The sequence below is a fragment of the Chrysemys picta genome, chromosome 8 (assembly GCF_011386835.1).
Source record: "Chrysemys picta bellii isolate R12L10 chromosome 8, ASM1138683v2, whole genome shotgun sequence".
NCBI classification, from domain to species: Eukaryota; Metazoa; Chordata; order Testudines; family Emydidae; genus Chrysemys; species Chrysemys picta.
In genome coordinates, this window is record NC_088798.1 from 9,161,108 (window position 1) to 9,183,849 (window position 22,742).

General features: G+C 43.8%; 1 protein-coding gene across 1 annotated transcript in view; it reads left to right on the forward strand.

The window, feature by feature from the left end:
* The first annotated feature begins 1,555 nt into the window (after window positions 1–1,555).
* Window positions 1,556–22,742, forward strand: part of ELAVL4 (ELAV like RNA binding protein 4) — a 103,932-nt gene continuing 82,745 nt past the window's right edge. The window contains exon 1 of the mRNA XM_024104947.3: window positions 1,556–1,756. Coding sequence (XP_023960715.1) covers window positions 1,739–1,756 — 18 coding nt within the window. The 5' untranslated portion in view covers window positions 1,556–1,738. The remainder of the gene's footprint in view (window positions 1,757–22,742) is intronic.

Sequence of the window (22,742 nt, forward strand, 5' to 3'; positions counted from 1 at the left end):
AGGGTTTTGTTGTTCTTTAATCAGGCTCCTTATGAACAAGTTGCTAAACATGTACATCTTACTACACTTACTTCATTTGTGTTCTGTGTATGCCATGTATAATGTCATTTCTGCCTGTTGAAATTGCAAGCCAAATTCAACCTTGTTATAAGAACTGTTTTCAGTGGCGGTGTATCCTCTTAAATATGTGCTGAATTTACTCAGATGGTAAGGATAAAAATGACTGCATGAAAAATATAAGGCAAACCTTACATTTAAGGGAAAGCTTCCCACAATGTACTATTTGTGGCATAAGATCATACATTTGTGTCACAGTGTCTCATCCTTTCCTTGAGCATTGCTTGAAAACTGGCTTTTTAACCTACTCAAATGCTTCTTAGTAGAGCCTTACAGCACATTAGGCACTAAATAAGGGAAGTCTCTTCAAATATAGGTCAGAGAGAGAAAATATGATCCTATGCAAGGTATGGTTTTGTTGGTTTCTGTTTAGAAATTTTAAGGCACTTAGCACAGAATAAAAATACAAATAGACATACTCTGTGGAGAATTGTAATACGGTGATCTGCCCTCTCAAGAGCCAATGGGCCTGGGACTAACTAGCCAGTCCTGTTTGATTACCAGACTTAGTTGGGAATAGGGTCAGGTGATTCCTATAAAAGGCTGAGCGAGCTCAGTTGGAGGGGATGGTGGGAAGCAGCCTCCTGTGGCAAACCCTAGAGCCAGGGGAAAGGCCTCTGGGTCCCCTGCAGCCTGCTTTGGTTAGGTTAGTAAAATAGCATTGTGTTAGAAGAATAAAATTGTGCCCTGAAGACAAGTTTTGAATGGACTTTCAAGTGTGGTGTCAGCTCTTCCTGTGCTAGGGAGGGACGCTGGCCAGGAGCTTGTGCACATGCTACAAACTCAGTGGGCCCTGAGCAATGTCTGCATGTGTACATTTACCAGTTTTCAGTGCTCACAACTCTCCTGAATCAAGGGCAGTTACTCAACATTGATGTCCATGGGGGGAAATTCTCTTCAGCTGCTGTTCTGCCCACTGACGCCGCCTTCCCTGTTGACTGGCCACCTTGTTCATATGAAATAAAAAAAATAAATCATGATGGTTTTATCATCACTGCCACAACTCTGAGAAATCATCCCCAGGGAGTCTTCCTGGTAAACATTTTCTCAGCATTTCCCCCTCCCCCCTTCAGGGGGGCCCACCCCTGACTCCAGGGTTTTGTTTTCTCTTCTTCCCTCAACTGACTGCTGGGTTGGAGGCGATTCCCTCACGCACACACACGCAAACCGCCAGGAGCGGCTAGGAAACTGGCTGCATCATTCAAACCCCATGCGGGACAGGGGGATGGGAAAGGGAATCCGTTGCCCTTGGGAAGGACGCCCTGTTAACAGAGATGATTGCGGTGCGGAGAGGGGGGATTTCCCGGGATACACCCCCTCCCCCCTGGTGACAGCCAGAGACTGGACTCGCTCTGCCCCTCCCCAGGCCGGCAAGCGCTGGACCCTCGCGCTGCGTTTGGGCGCGCTCATTCGCCCCCGCCCTCCCCTGGCCCACGTGCTCTCTGCGAACGTTCTGTGGCGTTCCACGTTCCCTCCCTCGCGCCTCCACCCCCCGTGACGCCCCGCTGCTTTGGAACCTCGCGTCGCTGTCGGCCGCCGAGCCACGTGCGCCCTTGGGCCGCTCTGTCGCCTTCGAGAGCAATCCCCGAGTCTCCCTCCTGCTCACGGCCACCTCCCCAAAATGCGTCTTAAAACCCAGGTAACGCTCCTCCCCCGCCCCCCAACTGGCTCTACGGGCGGCCCGTGCCGCGAGTACCCCCCAACCCAGTCCCCTCTGGGTGGGGAGAAAGGGGGCAGCTGTATTGATCGACTAACGCCCTCCCACGCAGATACTGGGGTGGGAGGATTTAAAAAAAATATGTATTTGGGGGGAGAGTATGTGGTTTGAAAGCCTGTGCAGATTGAATCTCCCCTCCCCCAGTCCCCCTTCTCCACCCCCCCCCCCACCTTACAGCTGGCCTCCCACCTCTGCAGGAATCCCTTTTGTGACTTTAAAAAATAGTTTCTTCATAAAACTTTCTCCCCAGCTCTCCTAGCGTTCATGCCCCTTTCTGGAAGAGGCAGCACAGAGGGAGGGGTGCGGAAGGGAGGAGAACGGCTACAGCAGGTGCTCTCCTCTTATGCCTGCAAAGACTTGTTTGCCAGATCACTGATGAGCTTAAAAAAAAGTTAAGGGAACATTTAATTTAATTGATGGGGCCTCCGTATTACTTCTTTTTTCTTGCCCCACCATGTTTTGTAGTAGCCCACTTTTTTCCAAGAATGTATGTGGAAGAGAATTTTGCTGACAGGATGGTGATCTCAGCCACCAGACCCATCCATTACCCTTTTTTCATCACTCCAGAATATCAGTTCAACCTGTTTGTTAATTTAGACTCCGATCTTATAAACTCTTACACAGGAATAATTCCTGTGTGCTAAAGTTCTTCAAGTTAAGCCCATTCATACTTGTTTGGAGGATTTGGACTTGTCTCCAGTCCTCTCTTTTGTTGTTAAGTCTTAAAGATCATTTTCAATGAGAAGATTTTTCTTTTAACTTTGAGTTTAAGTTTAAGAGGGACAAGGTGAATAAGGTAATACTTTTTATTGGACCAACTTCTGTTGATGAACGAGACAAACTTTTGAGTTTCACAGAGCTTTTCTTCAGGTTTGGGTTCCACCCCAGCCAGGATCTGGGCACACCACTAGTTACTTACTGACTATGGAAACTTTGAGTAGAGCTGCACATGATAGCAGAATTCATGTCTGATATCTTACCAGGGAGCACACATTCCTTATTCCAGTGTTTGTTCATTAAGTTGGTTAGTCCTTAAGCACAGCTCCTACAGATTTCATTGGGAGTTCAGTTCTTTTATATGTTTCACTCTGAGGTTTTATTGAGGTTTCTGCTTTATTTTTCTATATTATATGGAAGACCACATAATATTTCAGAGAGGGGTTCTCAAACTGTGGGTCAGGACCCCCAGTGGGTCGCAACCCCATTTTAATGGGGCTGCCAAGGCTGGTGTTAGTCTTGCTGGGGCCAGGGGCTGAAGCCTGAGCCCCACTGCCCAGGGCGAAGGTTACATGTCCCCCACCCAGGGCAGAAGCACTTGGGCTTCAGCTTTGCCGTCCCTCAGAAGGGGTCATGGCGCAATGAAATTTGAGAACCACTGATTTATTCCATACTGGCTATTCAATTTTGGGCCAAAATGTAGCCTTTTTGTTTGAAAAGAGGCCAGGGAGAGCAGATTAAGATGTTATTTTTTAAAATTAAAAACTGTTTCCTTCCATTTTTTAATATTTATGGTTGGTTTCCTTGCATTGTTAGAATCTTAAGTACAAGAGCACTGTGCTAGTAAATGAGAAGCAGAACGTGCAACAGACTCAAAGCAAAAATGAGGTTTTTTTTTTCATTCGACAGTCTGCTTTTACTGTACACGCTGAGTGAAATGCAGAACAATGAAGTAAGCCTAAATGGTGAAAAGTAAATTAGATTTTTAAATTAAGTAATGTTTGATGATGTTAGAAAGTTATCACATTTATTTCATTGATAATACTCTGAGGTGTTTTAGGAACAGATAAGGAAAGATAAATCATACCAAAATAATTTGTGACACTTAAAAAAAAATCCGTTATATTGTGAAGCTTATTTGCTGTGCAGAGGAAAAGCCCTTTGCACAGAAACAAGCATTTACTCCATGTGCTGTGCAGAAAAAGATTGCCTAAATGCAAAATGAATATCTGGCTTTGGTGGTAGGGAGATCTTTCCATTCATGAGGGGGGTATGAATGCTTCTCTGGATGGTGGTGGTGTGGGTGTTTTACACTAGTCACCAGCCCCAGATTTGGTGTTGGTAGCAAGGGACTGAGCTTACGTACATACATTTTTATTTACATTTCAAGGGTTCTTTGGGGTTCAGTTAACATTTTTTTAACCAAATGCTAGAAAGTAATAAACATATAACATTTCCTAAGTGCTGGAAGAGCAATATCTCAGATTTAGAAGCTAGAACCCAAGTAAGTAGAATTTCAAGTAAAACCTATGGCTACAGGGCTGGTTTAAACAGTATGAGCTTCATGGGAGCCTGGGTGGGGAGGAAGAAGGTAAGGTATGTCTGTTCCAAACAATCTGCCTAACTGGTTTGTAAACCTGGGGGGTGGAGGGGTGTCACCAATTTGATGTCTTTGCAAAGGAACCAAAAATGCTGCTACTGGCCTTGGGACCTCTTTTACTTTGGGGCGGGGGAGGAAGTACACAGAGAACAACCATTGTTTGGGGCTGATAAGGAATTCAAGCTTGGAGATGGAAAAGCTATGGCTGATTGTCTCCCGTCTGTTCTGGGAGACCTGATCAGATGGAGTTGATAGCACTCTTGATCTGTGTGTGTCATTTCTTTGTTTTGGAGGAGATAACTCACTTGTGTATCCCTTATGCAAAAGGACTGTGGAGGTGAAATAATTCCAAAACAACAAAATGGCAGCTCCACTCCTATTTTGTATGACCTTTGTGAAGGGTAACTGGCTTCAAAGCCTGATTCTCCCACTCTTCGCAGGAAGGGCCTGAGCGTGAACTCTGCAGCCTCGTGAAACCTGTGACATAGTCACTGTTGCTCTTGCTAGCTCAGAGGTCAGGTTGTTATGGTATGTAGCAGCATACTGAACCAAAACTTTTCTGGGGAATCCATCAGCGTCTACTAATTTACTATTGTAGTTTTTAAAGTGAAGTGTCTGGCCCTTGTGGTTGCAGAGATGACTTTCCAAATGAAGACTAGTACTAAATCTTCATCTAGATAGAAACAATAGATGTGAGAGACATATCAGCTTTCCTCATTTTGCGCAATGGGATGCTGATGCTGAAATCTGAAGATAAAATGTTGACATTTAAGTTAACTATTTCACTGCTGATCATTTTGGCAGTAGCATCCAGTTATTGTGTGTGGAGCTTTCCCTTCTCTCCAATTCTGACTTCTGGGGCTATTACATCTGGCAGTCAAAGGAGAGGAAATAGCTCTTCATGTCCTCCACGTAGAATAAAGTCCATAGTGTATTTTTCTAAATAATTGTAGATTGTTTCTGCTATTTATTTTTTTCTGTTTGCGTTTCCATCAGTATTAATTGTTATACTGTACAAACAATTGGCATGACAACAGTTTTGAAGAGCAGCAAAGATATTTCAAATGTGAATGTATCCATGTGGAGATGTGGGTGGAGAAGTAAAACTCTAATGTTCACAGTTGAAGTCCTGTTAGTTATGCCTGTCTTTCAATCTTAGGGGAAGTATATTCCCAACAGTAAACCCGTGTGAAACTTTGTCTGCTTTCTAAGCTGTCCTAGCTACCTGGATAATGATAAAACATATTGCAGAATTCAGTATCATTGATGAGATGTAAAGATATCAGCATCTATCAATAGTAAATATGGACCCATTCAGTATGTGTTAAGGGTATAATTATATACATTATAATAGAGTAATCCTGTTCAGCACAGAAGGATGGCTGTATAAAAGGAGAACTAGTCACAAGAAGGCATCGTTTGTCATGTTATCACATGAAGTTAAACTTGCATGCAATTCTCTTTGGTTCTGCCATATCTTTAAATGATTTTGCAATGGAAGAAACCATGTTTAACACAAAACAAACAAACCTGAGGATTTAACCAGCAAGCTAGAAAATGATGATTAAAAACTAATAGTGACCAAAGAACTTCCTGATTGTTTACAATTAGCCGGTGTGCTTTATAGAACTGATCCAGAATTATTTTTCTTAGAAAGTACTGTATGTACGCTAATGGATTTTTAAAAATAGCTTTAGCTGATTTCTCTTACATCTCAACTTTTAATTAGAGAATGTATTTGATAATTATGGTCTACCTGTTTAGGCTTTGCTCTGTTTATAAATGCTGCCTTAATACAGCACTGATCTTTCTCCGAGGTCTTGCATGGTAGTTTTCCTTTGGGATTAAAGGAAATGATGATTAGCCTTATGCTTGTTCTGTTTCCAGGTGCCAGTAAAAGAGACTCTTTGGAAATGATAGCTCAACAAACAGACATTTAATGTTCTACAGTGACCTACTACAGTTAGTCATAGATTGACTTTAAAATGTTGAGTGCTTAAAACCAGACCAAAATGCTAGTGAGTTTCTCGGGTTTCCTCAGTGGTTTGGTTTTGGGTTTTATTTTTCTTTGATGGGGAAAGAGGGCTACAGTGGAGGATCTAAACAGATATATTTGTTGTTTGTAACCTATTTTTTATACCTGTTTGTTGCTGATGTAAGATGAAATCAAATAGAACATTTTATAATCTCTTGAAAGAAGGAATATCGTGCTGAAAGTCAGTGCATATTATGTAGTATAAAGAGCATGACTTTGAGTCAGGTTTGGTGCCCCATTATCAAAAGGTGACAGTTACAAAGTATTACAATTGCTTATTCACATAATTGATGGAGGTTTGTGAAATTCCAAAACTCTGCAAAAGCATCTGTAGTCTTGTTGAAAGAATAAATTTATTTTTAAAAGAACACATAAGTACTTCTTTAGAATTAGAAAAAATAATGATGTGAGCAATTCAGTACCCTGATGTGATTTTAAATTTGGTATAAGCTGGTGATTTGGGGGTTGTGAAAGTTCATTTTCAGATGTTTTGTTTTAGTACACTACTTTGACACTAGGGGGAAAAGGCAAAATAAACAAAAACTATATTTTGCACTCTTGTTTTCTCTCTGCTGATTATGTAGCAACAGTAGTTAATTAACAGTATTATTCTCAGAGCTGTGCTGACATTATTGCCAGTATACTAGAAAGGAGCAAAAAAGCCATATAAATTGTGGGTTCAGTTAAAAGGGTGAAAAAAATTGATATTTGCCAAGTTAAAAGGGAGAAAATAGAGATTAGACCATAGGACTAACAGGATTCTTGGGTTCTATTCCTGGCTTCTTCCCAGACTCTCTTTGGGAGCTTGAACAAGTCACTTAAGCCTGTTCTACTCTTAAGTTTTACCGGCATCACTATGTAAGTTAGGGGAGTGATATTTTTTTTTCTTTTTTTAACCAACATAGCTATGCCGATGGAAGCCCATGTGTAGACTTAGGGTATGTCTACACTTCAAAGCGCTGCCGCAGGAACGCTCCCGCAGCAGCACTTTGAAGTGCGAGTGTCGTCACGCGTGAGCACTGGGAGAGAGCTCTCCTGGTAATCCACCTCCACAAGGTGATTAGCTCCGAGTGCTGGGAGCACAGCTCTCAGTGCTCGGAGCCTGTCCACACTAGCGCTTTAAAGCGCTCAGACTTGCTGTGCTCAGGGGGGTGATTTTTCACCCCGCTGAGCCAGCAAATTAGAGCGCTATAAAATAGAAGTGTAGACAAGCTTGCAGTTATACTGGTATAAACTCTATTGGTATGAGTGCTTTTAACTGCATCCACACAAGGGGTTTGTTGTTATAGCTAAACTGATGACTAAACCAGGAAAACACTCTGTGCTGATAAAGCCTTAAAGGGGCCTGATGTTTGTAAAGCTTGATTCAACGGATGGGATTTTAGGGTGGGATTTTCAAAGGAGCCTAAGGGGATTAGACCACCAATTCCCATTAACCCTCTTATGCCCCACTGAACATCTCTTAGTACTTATGTATCTGATTTGAGGGTTCCATCAGGTACTTAGGGCTTGTCTACACTGGCCATTTACAGAGCGGCAACTTTCCCACTCAGGGGTGTGAACGGACACACACACACACACACACGTTGAGGTGGGGTTCTTTTAGAGCGTTCTCCCAGCGCTGCGACCACACAAGCCACGTTAAAGTGCTGCCATGGCAGTGCTTTAGCATTGCCAGAGTAGACTAGCCCTTAGGCTTGTGTGATTTTCTGTCCGTCTGCGTCCCAGTTGAGTTGTTTATAAGATGTAGAACTCTTGTTTGTGGAGTGTTTGAGAACATTGGATGAAAGGCCCTAGGTAACTGAAAAGTGATATTATTATGACATGCTCCAAGACCCCTCTTCATTTTTTCCATAATACAGTTATCCTAATGGTAGCAAAAAGCACCCTCTGGATATAGACAGACAGAAATAAATTCAAGTTTGTGGCCCTTCACAGGTTCTCAAAGACCTTGTTGAGAGTAAGTGTCCTTTGCTGGTTGGTCAGGAGAGGCCTAAATCTTGGTACAAGGAGAGTCAATGCCATACTTTTCCAATTTGCTCTGTAGTGAGGAAGCTCAAGGCTACTGAATTTGGAAGAGAGAGTGCCAAAACCTTTGGAGTAATTTGATTGGTGGTGCCTCTTTATTCATATGAGATCAGCGAATGACCTTGCAGCTTCAGAGATTTAAAAAAAAAAAGTATTTTTCAGGTTAGTAATGTTCTGAATGCTCCTCTTACACAGGTCATCTGGGTTTGGAGCATTATTCTAAAGCTGCTGGATTTTGCAATATTATATGCAGGTAACCTTTAAAACATGGGTTTATGTAGAGGTGAAATAGTATTTCTGTCAGTGTCTTGTATAACACTGCCAAAGGGTGAGTGAGATGTTCAGCAACAATAAATCCTGCCAATGTAGAGTGAGACTTCATGCCGTGCTAGGGAGCTGCAGTCCATCAGATAATTTCCATTTCCTGTGAAGTCTGCTTTTAGTCTTTTAAATGACTCGACATCTCTTCTCTCTCCGATCTGTCCTATTTTCCCACCATCGTATGCTGACTCAACAGTAAGGCTATGTGTCGTTACACGCCACAGTGAAACGCCCACTGTGTCTACATTGTGGTGTGTAGCTGTGTGTGTCAGTGAAAGGCTCTGGCAGAGGGGAGACCGCAGGGAAAGGCTTCAGCCTCTCACCAGTTGGAGCCTTTCTATTCTGCCAGAGTTTCTCTGCAGCAGAGAGAGAGCTCCAGCAGCAGGGAGCCGGCAGAGCCTTTCCCCATTGCCTCCCACCTGCCAGCGCCTTTCTCTGCTGCTGGAGTCTTCCTGCGACGGAGAAAGGCTCCTGCAGCAGGACACTACGCTGCTAAAAATAGCAGTGTTGATTGAGAGGCACAGCTTGGGCAAAAAGAGAGCTGTGTAGCCCACAACCTTTACACTCCTAAGCTGTGCCTCACTGTCTGCACTGCTGGTGGGCTACACAAGTATGTACGCTACATACTGCCGAAAGAAGCATACGGTGTAGATGCACCTTAACTTTCAGGCCAGCCAGGTTTCCCACTTCATCAACAGGACCTTAAAGGGTGAGAACTTGCTGTCTGTCCACATTTCCCACAGCTGGCAGGGTGACTGTAGGAGTGAGAAACTCACTGCCTGGCCCAGATATCTTTCTCTGGTAGCAGAAGGAGAGGAAGCTAATAGCCAGGCTTCTCCCCTCTAGCCTCCCCCGCGCCCCCTCCTTATGCTCTGACCCTGTATGCTGTGACAGTATAGAACACGCCCTCCACTCCCCTTACACAGATGGTCTAGTTAATGAGTAAATTTCTGAAGGAAGTAGAGATGTGAATCAGGGTGATTAACATAACATCCACAGCTATATTTTAAAAATCAGATCAAAAAGTAAATGCAGGAGCTGGATGTAGGATGATTTACCGGTCTTTTTTTTTAAAAAATGTTTTCTATCGAGACTTTTATATGGTGTCCCCCTCTCCCCCAAGTGTTGGGGCTGGGGGGTGTTTCAAGATAGGATAGATTAAAAAAATGAATTTTAATCATCCACTAAGTGCTTTCAAAGATTAAGGGTGTACAGATTGTCGTCCTACGATCCATGTTCTCTAAAATCTAGTTTCTTCACCTCCTGTCCACGGTGAAAGGCTCTTTTTCCTGTCTGCACAGTTATGCCTTTCACTTATTAAGCTTCTCTTGATGGTTTCATTTGATTCCCTCCTCCCTATCCATTCTGTTGATATATCCTTATTTACAAGCCCATCATCCAGCAAGATGAAGGGAAGTTTGAAACCCTTTCCTGTAAAGCTTTTCACAGGGACAGAGTAATCCTGCCTGCAGACTCTGGTTTCTTTCCTGTTGAAATTTCAGATGCTCATTTAAGAGAGGAAATGTTTTTTCCTCAATGTGTGTTAGAACCTGTTCTTCTGATGAGGATAAATTGAGGTACAAGCTAGATGTTAGGAAGGAACTTGAAATATTGGGCCCAATCCTCAGACAGAATTTCACAGTGAAAGTCCAGGTGATGTGCAAAGGTGGCTTTCACACTAATTTACACTCCCCTGATTCTCATGCTGCTGTGTGCAGGTTGTTTCTTCTGCAGCCTCTTCCCACTGAAGCCTGCTCTCTCTTATGCTGGGTTGAAATGGACAGAGCCAAAAATGCAGTTTAGGATGAGTGTGCCATTTGGGATGTCATAGAAGATTAGGGTTAGAGGAGACCTCAGGAGATCATCTAGTCAAACCCCCTGCTCAAACCAGGACCAACACCAACTAAATCATCCCAGCCAGGGCTTTGTCAAGCTGGGCCTTAAAAACCTCTAAGGATGAAGATTCCACCATCTCCCTAGGTAACCCATTCCAGTGCTTCACCACCCTCCTAGTGAAATAGTGTTTCCTAATATCCGACCTAGACCTCCCGCACTACAACTTGAGACCATTGCTTCTTGTTCTGTCATCTGCTACTACTGAGAACAGCGGAGCTCCATCCTCTTTGGAACCCCCCCTTCAGATAGTTGAAGGCTGCTTTCAAATCCCCCGTCACTCTTCTCTTCTGCAGACTGAATAAGTCCAGTTCCCTCAGCCTCTCCTCGTAAGTCATGTGCCCCAACCCCCAATCATTTTCATTGACCTTCGCTGGACTCTCTCCCAATTTGTCCACATCCTTTCTGTAGTGGGGGGCCCAAAACTGGACCCAATACTCCAGATATGGCCTCTCCAGTGCCTAATAGAGGGGAATAATCACATCCACCAAGCAGAGGAGACCTCCTCTTACTCATTCAGGAGTAAGGGGCCTTTTCTCCAGAGAGAAAAAGGCCTCTCTTTCTGAAGCTGTCCTAGATCTGGTGGAGCACTTACAGTATTTGATGGAATGTAAACATATCTTGAGGTAACAAAATCTGAAGAGTTTAGGATGGAATTTGCCTGGCGACCTACCAAGGAAAGCATGCACTAGGAGCTCTTGCTCAAGAATATTCTAGGCTTCTCTGGTCCTCAAATGGGACTGACGCCCTGGTATTTACCACGTGAAGTGTGTGATTTAGGTCACATTGAGGGGCATCTCCTTGAAGAAAGCGAATCTTTAAATGAAGTTCGGAGCCAAAAATCTCCAGACCAGGGAGGCGAGCAGCAGGAAATGGCAAGCCTTTCCTGTCTTAATAATATTCTATACATCAACAGCCTCCATAACAGCAACAAAAAGAAAGTGGATTACCAAGAGAACAAGGTCTAATATTTTCCTCATCTCTCTCAGCTGTTAGTTTACTTTCCTTTCAAGATCTTGGATCCATAGAAGTGACACCTAGTAGAAGAAAGAAATAATTAAAGGCAAAGCTAAGGCCCTTCAGTGCGGCCTTGTATTGCATCCTCAAAGTAAAATCTAAGTAGTTTAGGTTGATCTCGATGGAGCAGCTCTAGGAATAGCTTGGTTAGACCTGAAGGATGCAAGCTGCTTTCCCACCTTTTCAAAGACAAGGCTGTGTGGCTTGTTAGCAAAGCTTCCTTCACAATCATGATGGTTAGAAACATAATTTTGTTTTCAAATGAGCAGCTTGGATTCTGGAACACAATTCTCAGCAAATTCTACAGCTGCAAAACAGCAGGAGCCCCAAATATAAATGAGTTCCACTGTAACTTATGACTGTCCAAAGCAACAATCATATCAAAATAGCTACACTGAAAAACTGGAAGGCAGTGGCTTGTGGCTGGTTAGGTTAAACATATCTCATTCCATTGCTGGAATGCATTTATATTCTTTCTGGCAGTTTTCCTGAAGTTTTATAGGGATTCCCCAATGCAACAACAAGCAATCTTTCTTTTAATAGTATCACTGAATGCGTTGTAACTTGTGCCTAGACATACTCTGATCTGTTCAGATAAAACTTAATTGTTCTTCTGACATTGCTCAATAAGGGATCTTTAAAACTCACCTAACAAACTAGAAGGGCTCTATTTTTAACATTGTTCCAAAGATGTGCAATGGAGCCTAAAAATATTACAGTGCATCAGGTGAAAATACGCTTTTTAAAATGTGTTTCATGGGAGAGCCAATAACAGCTGTTGGCCTACCAAGTAAAGAAAATTTATATTTTAAAAAACCTTTAATATTAAGAGGAGATGTTAGTCTGTTTTTAAAATTTCCATAAGCATAGGGCTGGCTTAACGAGAGAAATCTGTAATTATCCTACAGCACTTTTCACAGAGAAAAACTTTCAATGTTGGTGCCCCAGCAAAATTCCAATGAACGTACTTATTCTCTTGCCCCTCAGTTCGTCCCTGTAATTGAAACTGCATAGGTTATCTTTTACCTTCTGTCCTATAGTGTCAAGCAGTATGATTGTGCACTATTCAACAGTCTGCTTTAGTAGCTAACATGGCAATTTCAATTTGTGAAGTGGTTTGGGACCTTTTGGATTAAAGGCATCATATACATGTAAAATGCAATGAAAATATTAACCAATAATTTTCACTGACATTGCTGGGGACTACTGACGATTCAACACTTTGAAAATCAGGCCACTTATTTAGGATCCTAAATTCAAGCTTTTTTTTTTTTTTAAATATGGACCTATGTACTGAAAGTGCAAGTGTGAAAGTTTCCAAAGTGGGTGCCTCTTCCTTCTGCCCGAGAAGCTCACATTACCCTGACAGAATAATCTTTAAAAATACCATCAGCCCTTAATATATTTAGCTATTAAAGCCCTTGACAAAACCTCAGAACCCCTTTGCATCCTCAAATACAACGAAAGAAGAGATTGCTTTTATGGAAAGGTTGGGACTGTTCAAGATAAGAAGCCTCCTTCCTGAGCATATCTACTTTGCCCACTAATCTGCCCACAAAAACCAGCCCAGCATAAGGGTCATCTTCCAGTGCTGCAGAGCTAATGTGGGGGCTCATGCCTCACGTGATCCCTGTTGCAGATTTAATAGATGAAGAGGGGTGCCAGTAAGGAGAATGGGAAGTTGATGTGATTGCAGAGCCATTGGCCGTTATCTTTGAAAACTTGTGGTGATCAGGGGAATCCCGGACGATTGGAAAAAGGCAAATATAGTGCCCATCTTTAAAAAAGGGAAGAACCTGGGGAACTACAGACCAGTCAGCCTCACCCCTGGAAAAATCATGGAGCAGGTCCTCAAGGAAACCATTTTGATGCACTTGGAGGAGAGGAAGGTGATCAGGAACAGTCAACTTGGATTCACCAAGGGCAAGTCATGCCTGACCAACCTGATTGCCTTCTATGATGAGATAACTGGCTCTGGATATGGAGAAAGCAGTGGACATGATATATCTTGACTTTAGTAAAGCTTTTGATATGGTATCCCACAGTATTCTTGCCAGCAAGTTAAAAAAGTATGGATTAGATGAATGAACTATAAGGTGGATAGAAAGCTGGCTAGATTGTCGGTCTCAATAGGTAGTGATCCAATGGCTTGATGTCTAGTTGGCAGCTGGTATCAAGCGGAGTGCCTCGGGGGTTGGTCCTGGGGCCAGTTTTGTTCAACATCTTTACTAAGGGATCTGGATGATGGGATGGACTGCACCCTCAGCAAGTTCACAGATGAAACTAAGATGTGGGCAGAGGTATATACGCTGGAGGGCAGGGATAGGGTCTAGACAAATTGGAGGATTGGGCCAAAAGAAATCTGATGAGATTCAACAAGGACAAGTGCAGAGTCCTGCACTTAGGATGGAAGAATCCCATGCACCGCTACAGTCTAGGGACCAACTGGCTAAGCACCAGTTCTGCAGAAAAAGACCTAGGGATTACAGTGAATGAGAAGCTGGATATGAGTCAGCAATGTGCCTTTGTTGACAAGAAGGCTAACGGCATATTGGGTGCATTAGTAGGAGTATTGCCAGCAGATCGAGTGAAGTGATTATTCCCCTCTATTCGGCACTGGTGAGGCCACATCTGGAGTATTGGGTCCAGTTTTGGGCCCCCCACTACAGAAGGGATGTGGACAAATTGGAGAGAGTCCAGCTGAGGGCAACGAAAATGATCAGGGGGCTGGGGCACATGATTTATGAGGAGAGGCTGAGGGAACTGGACTTGTTTAGTCTGCAGAAGAGGGGTGAGGGGGGGTTGATAGCAGCCTTCAACTACCTGAAGGGGCGGTTCCGAAGAGGATGGAGCTCAGCTGTTCTCAGTGGTGGCAGATGACAGAACAAGGAGCAATGGTCTCAAGTTGCAGTGGGAAAGGTCTAGGTTGGATATTAGGAAACACTATTTTACTAGAGGGTGGTGAAGCACTGGAATGGATTACCTAGGGAGGTGGTGGAATCTCCATCCTTAGAGGTTTTTAAGGCCAGGCTTGACAAAACTCTGGCTGGGATGATTTAGTTGGTGTTGGTCCTGGTTTGAGCAGGGGGTTGCACTAGATGACCTCCGGAGGTCTCTTCCAACCCTAATCTTCTATTATGCTGTCTATCATAAGCCAAGACTACTGTACATAATCTGGTCCTTCCTGTCCTCTGAAAAGGCAATACCTTCTCTCAGCTTGGAGCACTTGCTTACCCACTTAAGGAGGAAAGAGGAATTTACCATCTCTGTTTCAAGGTTTCCAAAAAGATCACAAAAGTGGGGGGAAAGCACAATATCAGGGCTTAACTTCAAGTGCTTAAATCAGCTCATCCAATTCAAGATGGAGGCCCTCCAATCGACCTGAGTAGTCATAGAGCTGGTGGAATGTCTTACGTTGGTAGACCTGGAAGACTCATACCCTTCACGTATGGATCGTGAAAGTTCAGAAGTACCTGGGATTTGCCATAGTTTTCCATCTCTGTTTTGTTTCCTGTGAAAATCTCAATCATGCTGCCTCATTTCTCATAATCTGATCTGTGAAAAACTGAGGGGTGGGGGGGCATGGTTAGTTCACAAGAGTGGGAGTATTGGACTCCTGAGTTCTAATCTAGCCTGTGACACTGATCTTCTGCACCCTGGGACAACTCTCTTAATCTCTACCATTATTTGCCCATCTGTAAATTGTACATAATAAAGGGTGTTGGGCGGATTATTTAATTGATGCTTGAAGAGTGCTTTGCCAATAAGATTGGTGCACATTGAGACATAGTGTAGGGCTTGCTTGTTCAATTAGGCCATTTAAAAACTTTATTTTTTCACTACTGTAAAATGACTTGCATTAGTTTTTAGGGTACACAGTGATTTTTATTGGGTCAATGATGAGGTTGACCCAGATGTGATTCTGAGCTGTTTTTAATATATAATTGTAGGATTTCATGACAGTAGATATAATATATATGAATATAAATAAAACATGCTATATAAGTACTAAGTATTATTAATTTTCCAGGATACTCATAGGTACATAGTTCCCGAGGCATATTATCATCCTTATTATTCTGTTCTGTATCTTTTCTAGTATCCTTCCTGTACTGAAGATGTGGCCTTGCTAGCCATTTGCACACTGCATGACAATCTCTTCTGATTTCTATTGTGTCCCTCTTTTCTGATGTATTCTGGTATCCTGCTGCTGGACATCCTGTTTCTTTCCCTCCAGTATTTTCCATTGGAATCTTTTCTTTATCACTGTGTTACATCTTGTAAACAACAGGACATTAGTCCCCATTTTCAGTCTTCAGCTCTGTCCTCATTACTAAGATTTCTTGGTTTAGGTATTATATAGTACTAATTTATCACTTTAGGTCAGCTGACATTTCCATTCTTGTTCTGAGCCCAAAGATGAATTTTTGGGGAAAGTGTAGGCCAAATCTCTTAAGCTGTTCTTCTGTTCTTGAGTTTGGTAAGTTTGGGGCGGAGGGACTTTTCATAGTTCAAGAAAATGATTTTTGCTCAGACATGAACAGATTAAAAATGACTGAACTTTGCATGTGAATCTTTCTGGTAGTGTAGATTTCTTTGATAACTAGTTCATTTAGTTATTTACAAGCAGATACATTAAAACAATTCAGTGATAAACCTGTGAACGCGTTTTCATTTTGTGCACTGTAGGTACTTTGCCAACAGTAGAAGCAGCAGTGCTTGCTACAGTATATTAACATCTATATAGAAAGTTTTTGGCTTTCTCTACTGGCAGAGTTCATTCTGCTTATAAATCCCGGAAGGGCAAACTGTGGCATTTACAGTGTCTGCTGGTGAATCCAAGCTTCAATAGCTCTAGATTTAAAAAAAACAAACAAAAAACATGCAAATGAAAGTATAAAAATGTATATTACTTGTAATACTAAGGTTAAAAGGTTAGGAAGTGTAAGAATTTATAGGTCTCATTGCAATATTAAACTTGGCTAGGTATATCAGTTACATCTTGTTTTCCTGTGTTTCCTTTTGAATGCATGCTTTAATACAACGTATTAAATACATACCAGACATATAGGACAAGCAATATGACTGAGGCCAGGTTACACGACACAGGTCGACGCAAGGTGGGTCAGGTAGGCAGGAAGCTGCCCCTATGCTTTAAAGCCCTGCCAGTTTTTGAAATCCCTTTTCCTGGTTGCCTGGCTTGACGAGCGCATATGATAGCTCTCCATTGTTAAGTGTAGCTTCCCAGCTGACCATGCCAGCTATGCACTCCAGACACGCTCCTGCCTGGAGTAGACAGGAGATATTGGCTCTCCTGGGTTTGTGGGGAAAAGAGGCTGTGAGGTACGTCTCTGATCCCACATTTCTATGGCCGGACATCTATGAGCAGATTGCTCAGGGGATACAGGAGAAGGGCTACAGCAGGGACTAGCCGCAGTGTCACGTGAAAGCCAAGGAACTGCGTCAGGCATACTAGAAGGCCAGGGAAGCCAACAATTGATATGATGCAGAGCCGCAGGCCTGCCACATTTACAAAGAGCTACGTGCCATTTTGGGCGGAGACCTCACCCTCTCCTCTGAGAGAGCACTGTGGATACTTCTGAGGAGCCTGGTTCATGGCAGAGGCCTGTGACTAATGGGGAGGAAGAGGTAGATGAGGAGGAGGAGGAGTATGGGGGACAGGCAACTGGGGGATCCAGCTGTGCAGCAAGCCAGGACCTGTTTTTGACTCCGTTGCAGTTCAGCCAGTCCCGACAATTGATCACGGGTGAGCCATATGCATGGAAAAGGAACTTCTGGTAAGTGTGTTGTTTACTTTGAAATTACAGGGAATGCACACCCAAAGTAGCAGGACACATCTTTTGATTTGCTCATTTTTAATTATGCTAGAAGAGATAGTGAAACAAACGAGAGGTAGAGTTGCTATCTGCTTTTCATTCTTCCCCCCCCAGTGTTAGGTAGTGGGGTCTACATGGAGCAGTTCGTTTATGTGCACCAAGATGTCCCATGAATCTTCCGTAGAGATCTTGATGAAACTTCCATGGAGGTAGTCTGCAATCCTCTGCTGAAGGTTTCTGGGGAGGGCTGCCTTATTTCTTCTGCCACAGTAGGACCTTTCCCATGCCACTTAGCGATTGCTTCAGCAGGCACCACTGCAGCACACTGGCTAGCAGCATACGGGTCCGGGCGACGTCGGGATGCCAGCAGCAGCTGTGTGTTCTCTGCCACTGTTACCCTCAGGAGTGAGAGATCAGCTAAAATCACTACTGCCTGTGTGGAAAATGGTGTCCTAATCTGTTCCATTGGCATATACACCTACAATCATGCCAGTGAGCTGTTCTCTCATTTCCCCAACCCGCCCTACCACCCTGCCCCCGAGGGCTATACTCACCATGGCTGGTGCTATGACCTGCTTGGGACTGATAATGCACAGTGCTGAAGAGAGACTGTAGTGCTTACAACTTCTGGAGAGCACGGGGAGTGAGGTCAGTCTCTTAAGTTTTGATTTCCATCGTGAATACGCTGGCAGTGGTAGCTCTGTGTGCTGCAGCTGCTGCATTGCAGCCTTCAGAATCTTCCCCTTCCACACCCCATGGAATGCCTGAGCCAGATAAGGAGAAGAAAGAAGGCGGCTTGGGATGACATGTCCCAGGAGATCCTGCAAGCCATTAGAGTGATTCTCCAAGCTCCAACAGACAACATGGACAAGGTTAGAGTAGAGAGGAGAAAAGAAAAGGAGAGGGGCATGCATCAGGAGATGCTTGTGCTTCTCAGACAGCAAACAGATGCTGCAGACTCTGGTGGACCTGTAGGTTCAACACTCCTGTGCTCGCCTCCCTCTGCAGAATATAGAAAGCTCGATATCAGGAACTCCCTATACCTTCTCCCCCCCCCCCAGCCCCCCGACAACATTCAACATGGCATCAGGGTCAGTGCACTACCCTTATCGCTCCTCCGAGGGGACATTACTGAAAATAACAGCTTCACATACTCTGATCTGTGAAAGACACGGTTGGTGTATGTGTACCTGAAATGGAAATGACTGTTCTTTCCCCTTCATAAGTTCTGTTCGGTTAATTTATTAAGTTTTATCAAGTTCTAAATTTTTTTATTTGCCTGCTTCATGTTATGGAATAAAATTCTATTTTTTGGAACATAATTTATCTTTATTAGTTCACAACTTATGCTGGCTGGTGATGAACTGGTCTGACAGCAATCAATTTCCTGTTACTGCACTGTGTCACAGAACCCATAACACCATTCGCAAACAATATTAATAGGTGCATTGATGATGTTGGATTCCTACATACACAGCAATCACTACAAGATTCATTCCAGGCCACAAAAGAGAGAGAGGCCATGTAGAGCCTATTACAGCAACACACACTGCTCTGGCTCAATATATATATATTTTTTAAATGGAGGTATCCCATCTCCGAGAACTGGAAGAAACCTTGAAAGGTCATCAAGTCCAGTCCCCTGCCTTCACTAGCAGGACCAATTTTTTGCCCCAGATCCCTAAATGGCTCCCTCAAGGATTGAACTCACAACCCTGGGTTTAGCAGGCCAATGCTCAAACCACTGAGCTATCCCTCCTTTCAAAGCCTCCCTGAGCCATATAGGTCTATGTTGAGCTCTTCCAATAGCCCTTCTATCTGGATGTTCAAATTCAGCAGACAGTTGCTCTACCTCCGCAGCTGGGGGAAACTTCTCCCCCTTTGCTTCACAGATGCCATGCAGGACATAGCAGGCAGCTATAACCTTTGAGCTATTTTGCTCACTGAGATCCAATCTTGTAAATAAACAATGCCACTGTTATTTACTCCTTCTCATAACACAAGAACCAGGGGTCACCAAATGAAATTAATAGCAGATTTAAAACAAACACAAAGTTTTGGGGTTGTTTTTTTTTTCACACAACACACACTCAACCTGTAGAATTCTTTGCCAGAGGATGTTGTGAAGGCCAAGACTATTACAGGGTTCAAGAAAGAAATAGATAAGTTCATGGAGGATAGGTCCATCAATGGCTATTACCAAGGATGCGCAAGGATGGTGTCCCTAGCCTCTGTTTGCCAGAAGCTGGGAATGGGCGATGAGATGGATCACTTGATGATTCCCTGTTCTGTTCATTCCCTCTGGGGCACCTGGCATTGGCCACTGTCAGAAGACAGGTTACTGGGCAAGATGGATCTTGGTCTGACCCAGTATGGCCATTCTTATGTTCAGTGACCAAATGACCAAAGGCACATTCTGCACCTGCTGAGTCTATAGTTGAAGTGCTCCTTTGTGCTGTCAAGTTGACCGGTGTATGGCTTCATGAGCCATGGGAGGGCGTAGGCTGAGTTTTCTAGGATCACTGTTGGCAGTTCAATATTCCCAGTGGTAATCTGCTGGTCAGGAAAGAAAGTCCTTCCTTGCATGTTCTTGAGCAATCTTATGTTCTTGAGCAATCTTACGTTCTTAAAGATGCATGTGTCATGCACCTTCCCTGACCAGCCCACACTGATGTTGGTAAAGCATCCCTGGTGATCCACCAGTGCTTGTAAACAACGTCCCTTGAGGTGGATTTCCTGACTCCATAATGATTCCTGACAGATCAGTAGCAATCTTGCAGTGCAAGTTTCCTCAGTGTAATCACCATTCGCTTCTCAGCTGTCAGTGGAGCTCTATTTGGTGTCCCTACGCTGACAGGGACTGTGGTGAGCCTTGTGCATCAGTAAGTTCTGCAGTCACTGCTAGTCATCCCAAACCTGCACTGCAATGCACTCCTACAAGTCAGTGCTTGTTTCTTGGGCCCAGAACTGGTGCGCCACCATTTCCAGGTGTTCTGTGGACTCTGCCAACAACCTTGAATTGTTTCTTTCTGTGTCCCACAGCAGTTCAGCCTCCAAAAAATCATCATGTTCCCCACTGCTCCTCTTGCAGCTCTACAAATACTGCAGGATCAGGCACCTGTTTCTCACAGCACTCATGACAATAGTGAAGAGCTGTGCAGGCTCCATGCTTCTGTCATCTGGCAGATAGCGCGGAGGGATGCACGGGTTTGTGGGACTTCAAAAAGAAGGCATGAAATATGGGCTCCGGATTAAATTATGTGATGGAGAACACAGTATTATGGGAAGTTGACCTCATGCTCCCAGTCACTCCTGCATAACTCATTTCAACCCCATCAGGCATTTCGAGAACTTCCCAGAAGACCCTGCACTGGAAGGTGGCGAGTGCACAGTTGGACACCTACTCACAGTGCACTGCATTCTGCATTGATACAAGCGCTCCTGGTAAGGATGCGCACTGCCGATACAGGGAGCCAAGTGTGCACAGATACACAATTTTTAAAAACTGCAGTGGCTGTGTGCTGAAGTAACTTAGGTCAACATAGTGTAGACATGGCCTGAGTTAGCATTGTTATTTAGTAAACACTGATCAGGATTATGGGTATGGACCCATGTTTTCAAAGACCCCTTTTCTGACATACTCTGCTGCATATAGGCAGTCTGTACAGATAGGCACTTTGCCCACATCACCATAGTATCTGAGCCCATTGCAATCATTAATACATTAAATGAATGCACCCACTTTTTACAGATGGTGAACTGAGCACAGGGTAGATTAAGTGATGTGCCAAAAGTCACAGAGGAAGTTTAGAATATCCATAAATCTTTCCTGTTTGGATCAGCACTTTCAAAAGCCTTGGGTTAGATACCCAAATAAGCGGTGTGATTTTTTTCCCCCCAGAGATGTTTATCACATGCAGCCCTTGTTGAATATGTACAGCTTCCATTATCTTCACCTCTAAAAATAAGACAACATATTTAGATGGATAAATGTAGGCATCTAAATTGGCAGAAGATGTCCTTAGTTTTCTGTGCACCCGCAGGAAAACAGAGATTTCAAAATATTGTTTGAGTTTCTAGATTGGTTGAAAATTAGCTGAGAATACGGCATGGGCAAAGTTCCATCTATGAAAGTTAGAGTGGCTTTTTTTAAGACAGCATGGTAGTTCTCATCTAGGGTTGGACTATAAAAGTAATGGGAGCAGAGGGGAAGCCCCTGTTAAGGGTTTAACCCTAGTGCTTTATTAGGACATTGAATAAAATGTGTGAGAGGGAGAGGTTTGCCAAGTAGCCAGCCTCGCTGGATCTGATACTGAGACAATCATTTGTACCAAGGAATACGCGAGTTGACAGGGTCTGGGAGACTAGGACTTCACAGCAGTGAAATGGACCTTGGTGACAATGGTCTTGGAGTATGTTGATTTTCCTTTTTTTTCTGTAGGTGGCACGATGCCAACTGGGCAGCCTCATGAATGTCGATGCTATCCGCTGGGGCCACAACAGCATAGCTCTGCATGGCCTGTTTCCGTATTTGCTTGTCCGTGGGGACGCTGATTGGTTACTGATCTTGCTGAGCAGTATTGCAAGGAAATACTGCAGATGTAAGTTTGCTGCAGAATAGCTGATACCAGTGGTGTCCCAAATAGTCTGCTTATACACCTCTACTCCGATATAATGCGACCTGATATAACACAAATTCGGATATAACGTGGTAAAGCAGTGCTCCGGGGGGGGGCAAGTTCGATATAATGCGGTTTCACCTATAACGCGGTAAGATTTTTTTTTTTTGGCTCCCGAGGACAGTGTTCTATCGAGGTAGAGGTGTATGAGCCTATAGATGGGGTACCAAGGACCATGCTGATCTTAATTGGCACTGGGAGGAAATAGCAGGGCTTGGTCATGCTCTCCAACCATCTTATAGTTCAATGCAGAGTTGGTGGACCATCACCTTGTTCAGCCTGTACCTCTGCAATGCTTGCACCTCTGATATTTGCAGGAAGCTCTTGTATGGCTGATAGACCTTATGTGAAGGGTAAGGGGGTGTCCTCTTCTGCCACTTGCACTTTCTTAGTCTTCTCCTAATATATGAGCTCAGCATCACTGCTTATTCCTCACCTTCCTCTCCCTGACTCCTGTTTGCTGCATCCTCCCCAGCATCTCCTCTGGCTTGTTCCCTTCTCTGGCCCCTAAATCCATGCCTGTCTCTTTCCTGCAACATCATTCCTCCTGAATATTTCCTTCTCTCACTGTCTCTTGTTCAGATGTATGTGTTTAGGGAGCTGAGGGGTGGGCAGGGTTGTGCTGCTGCTTCTTGCAATCAAGCAGCATACACAGCATCCAAAGAAGGGGTGATTTGGGTAGTACTTTTACCCGTGTCTTCTGTGTCTTCTACCGGTAATTCTACCGGTGTCTCTGGATGATGCATGCCTGAGTCACTACAAGCATGTGTGCATCTAAGTC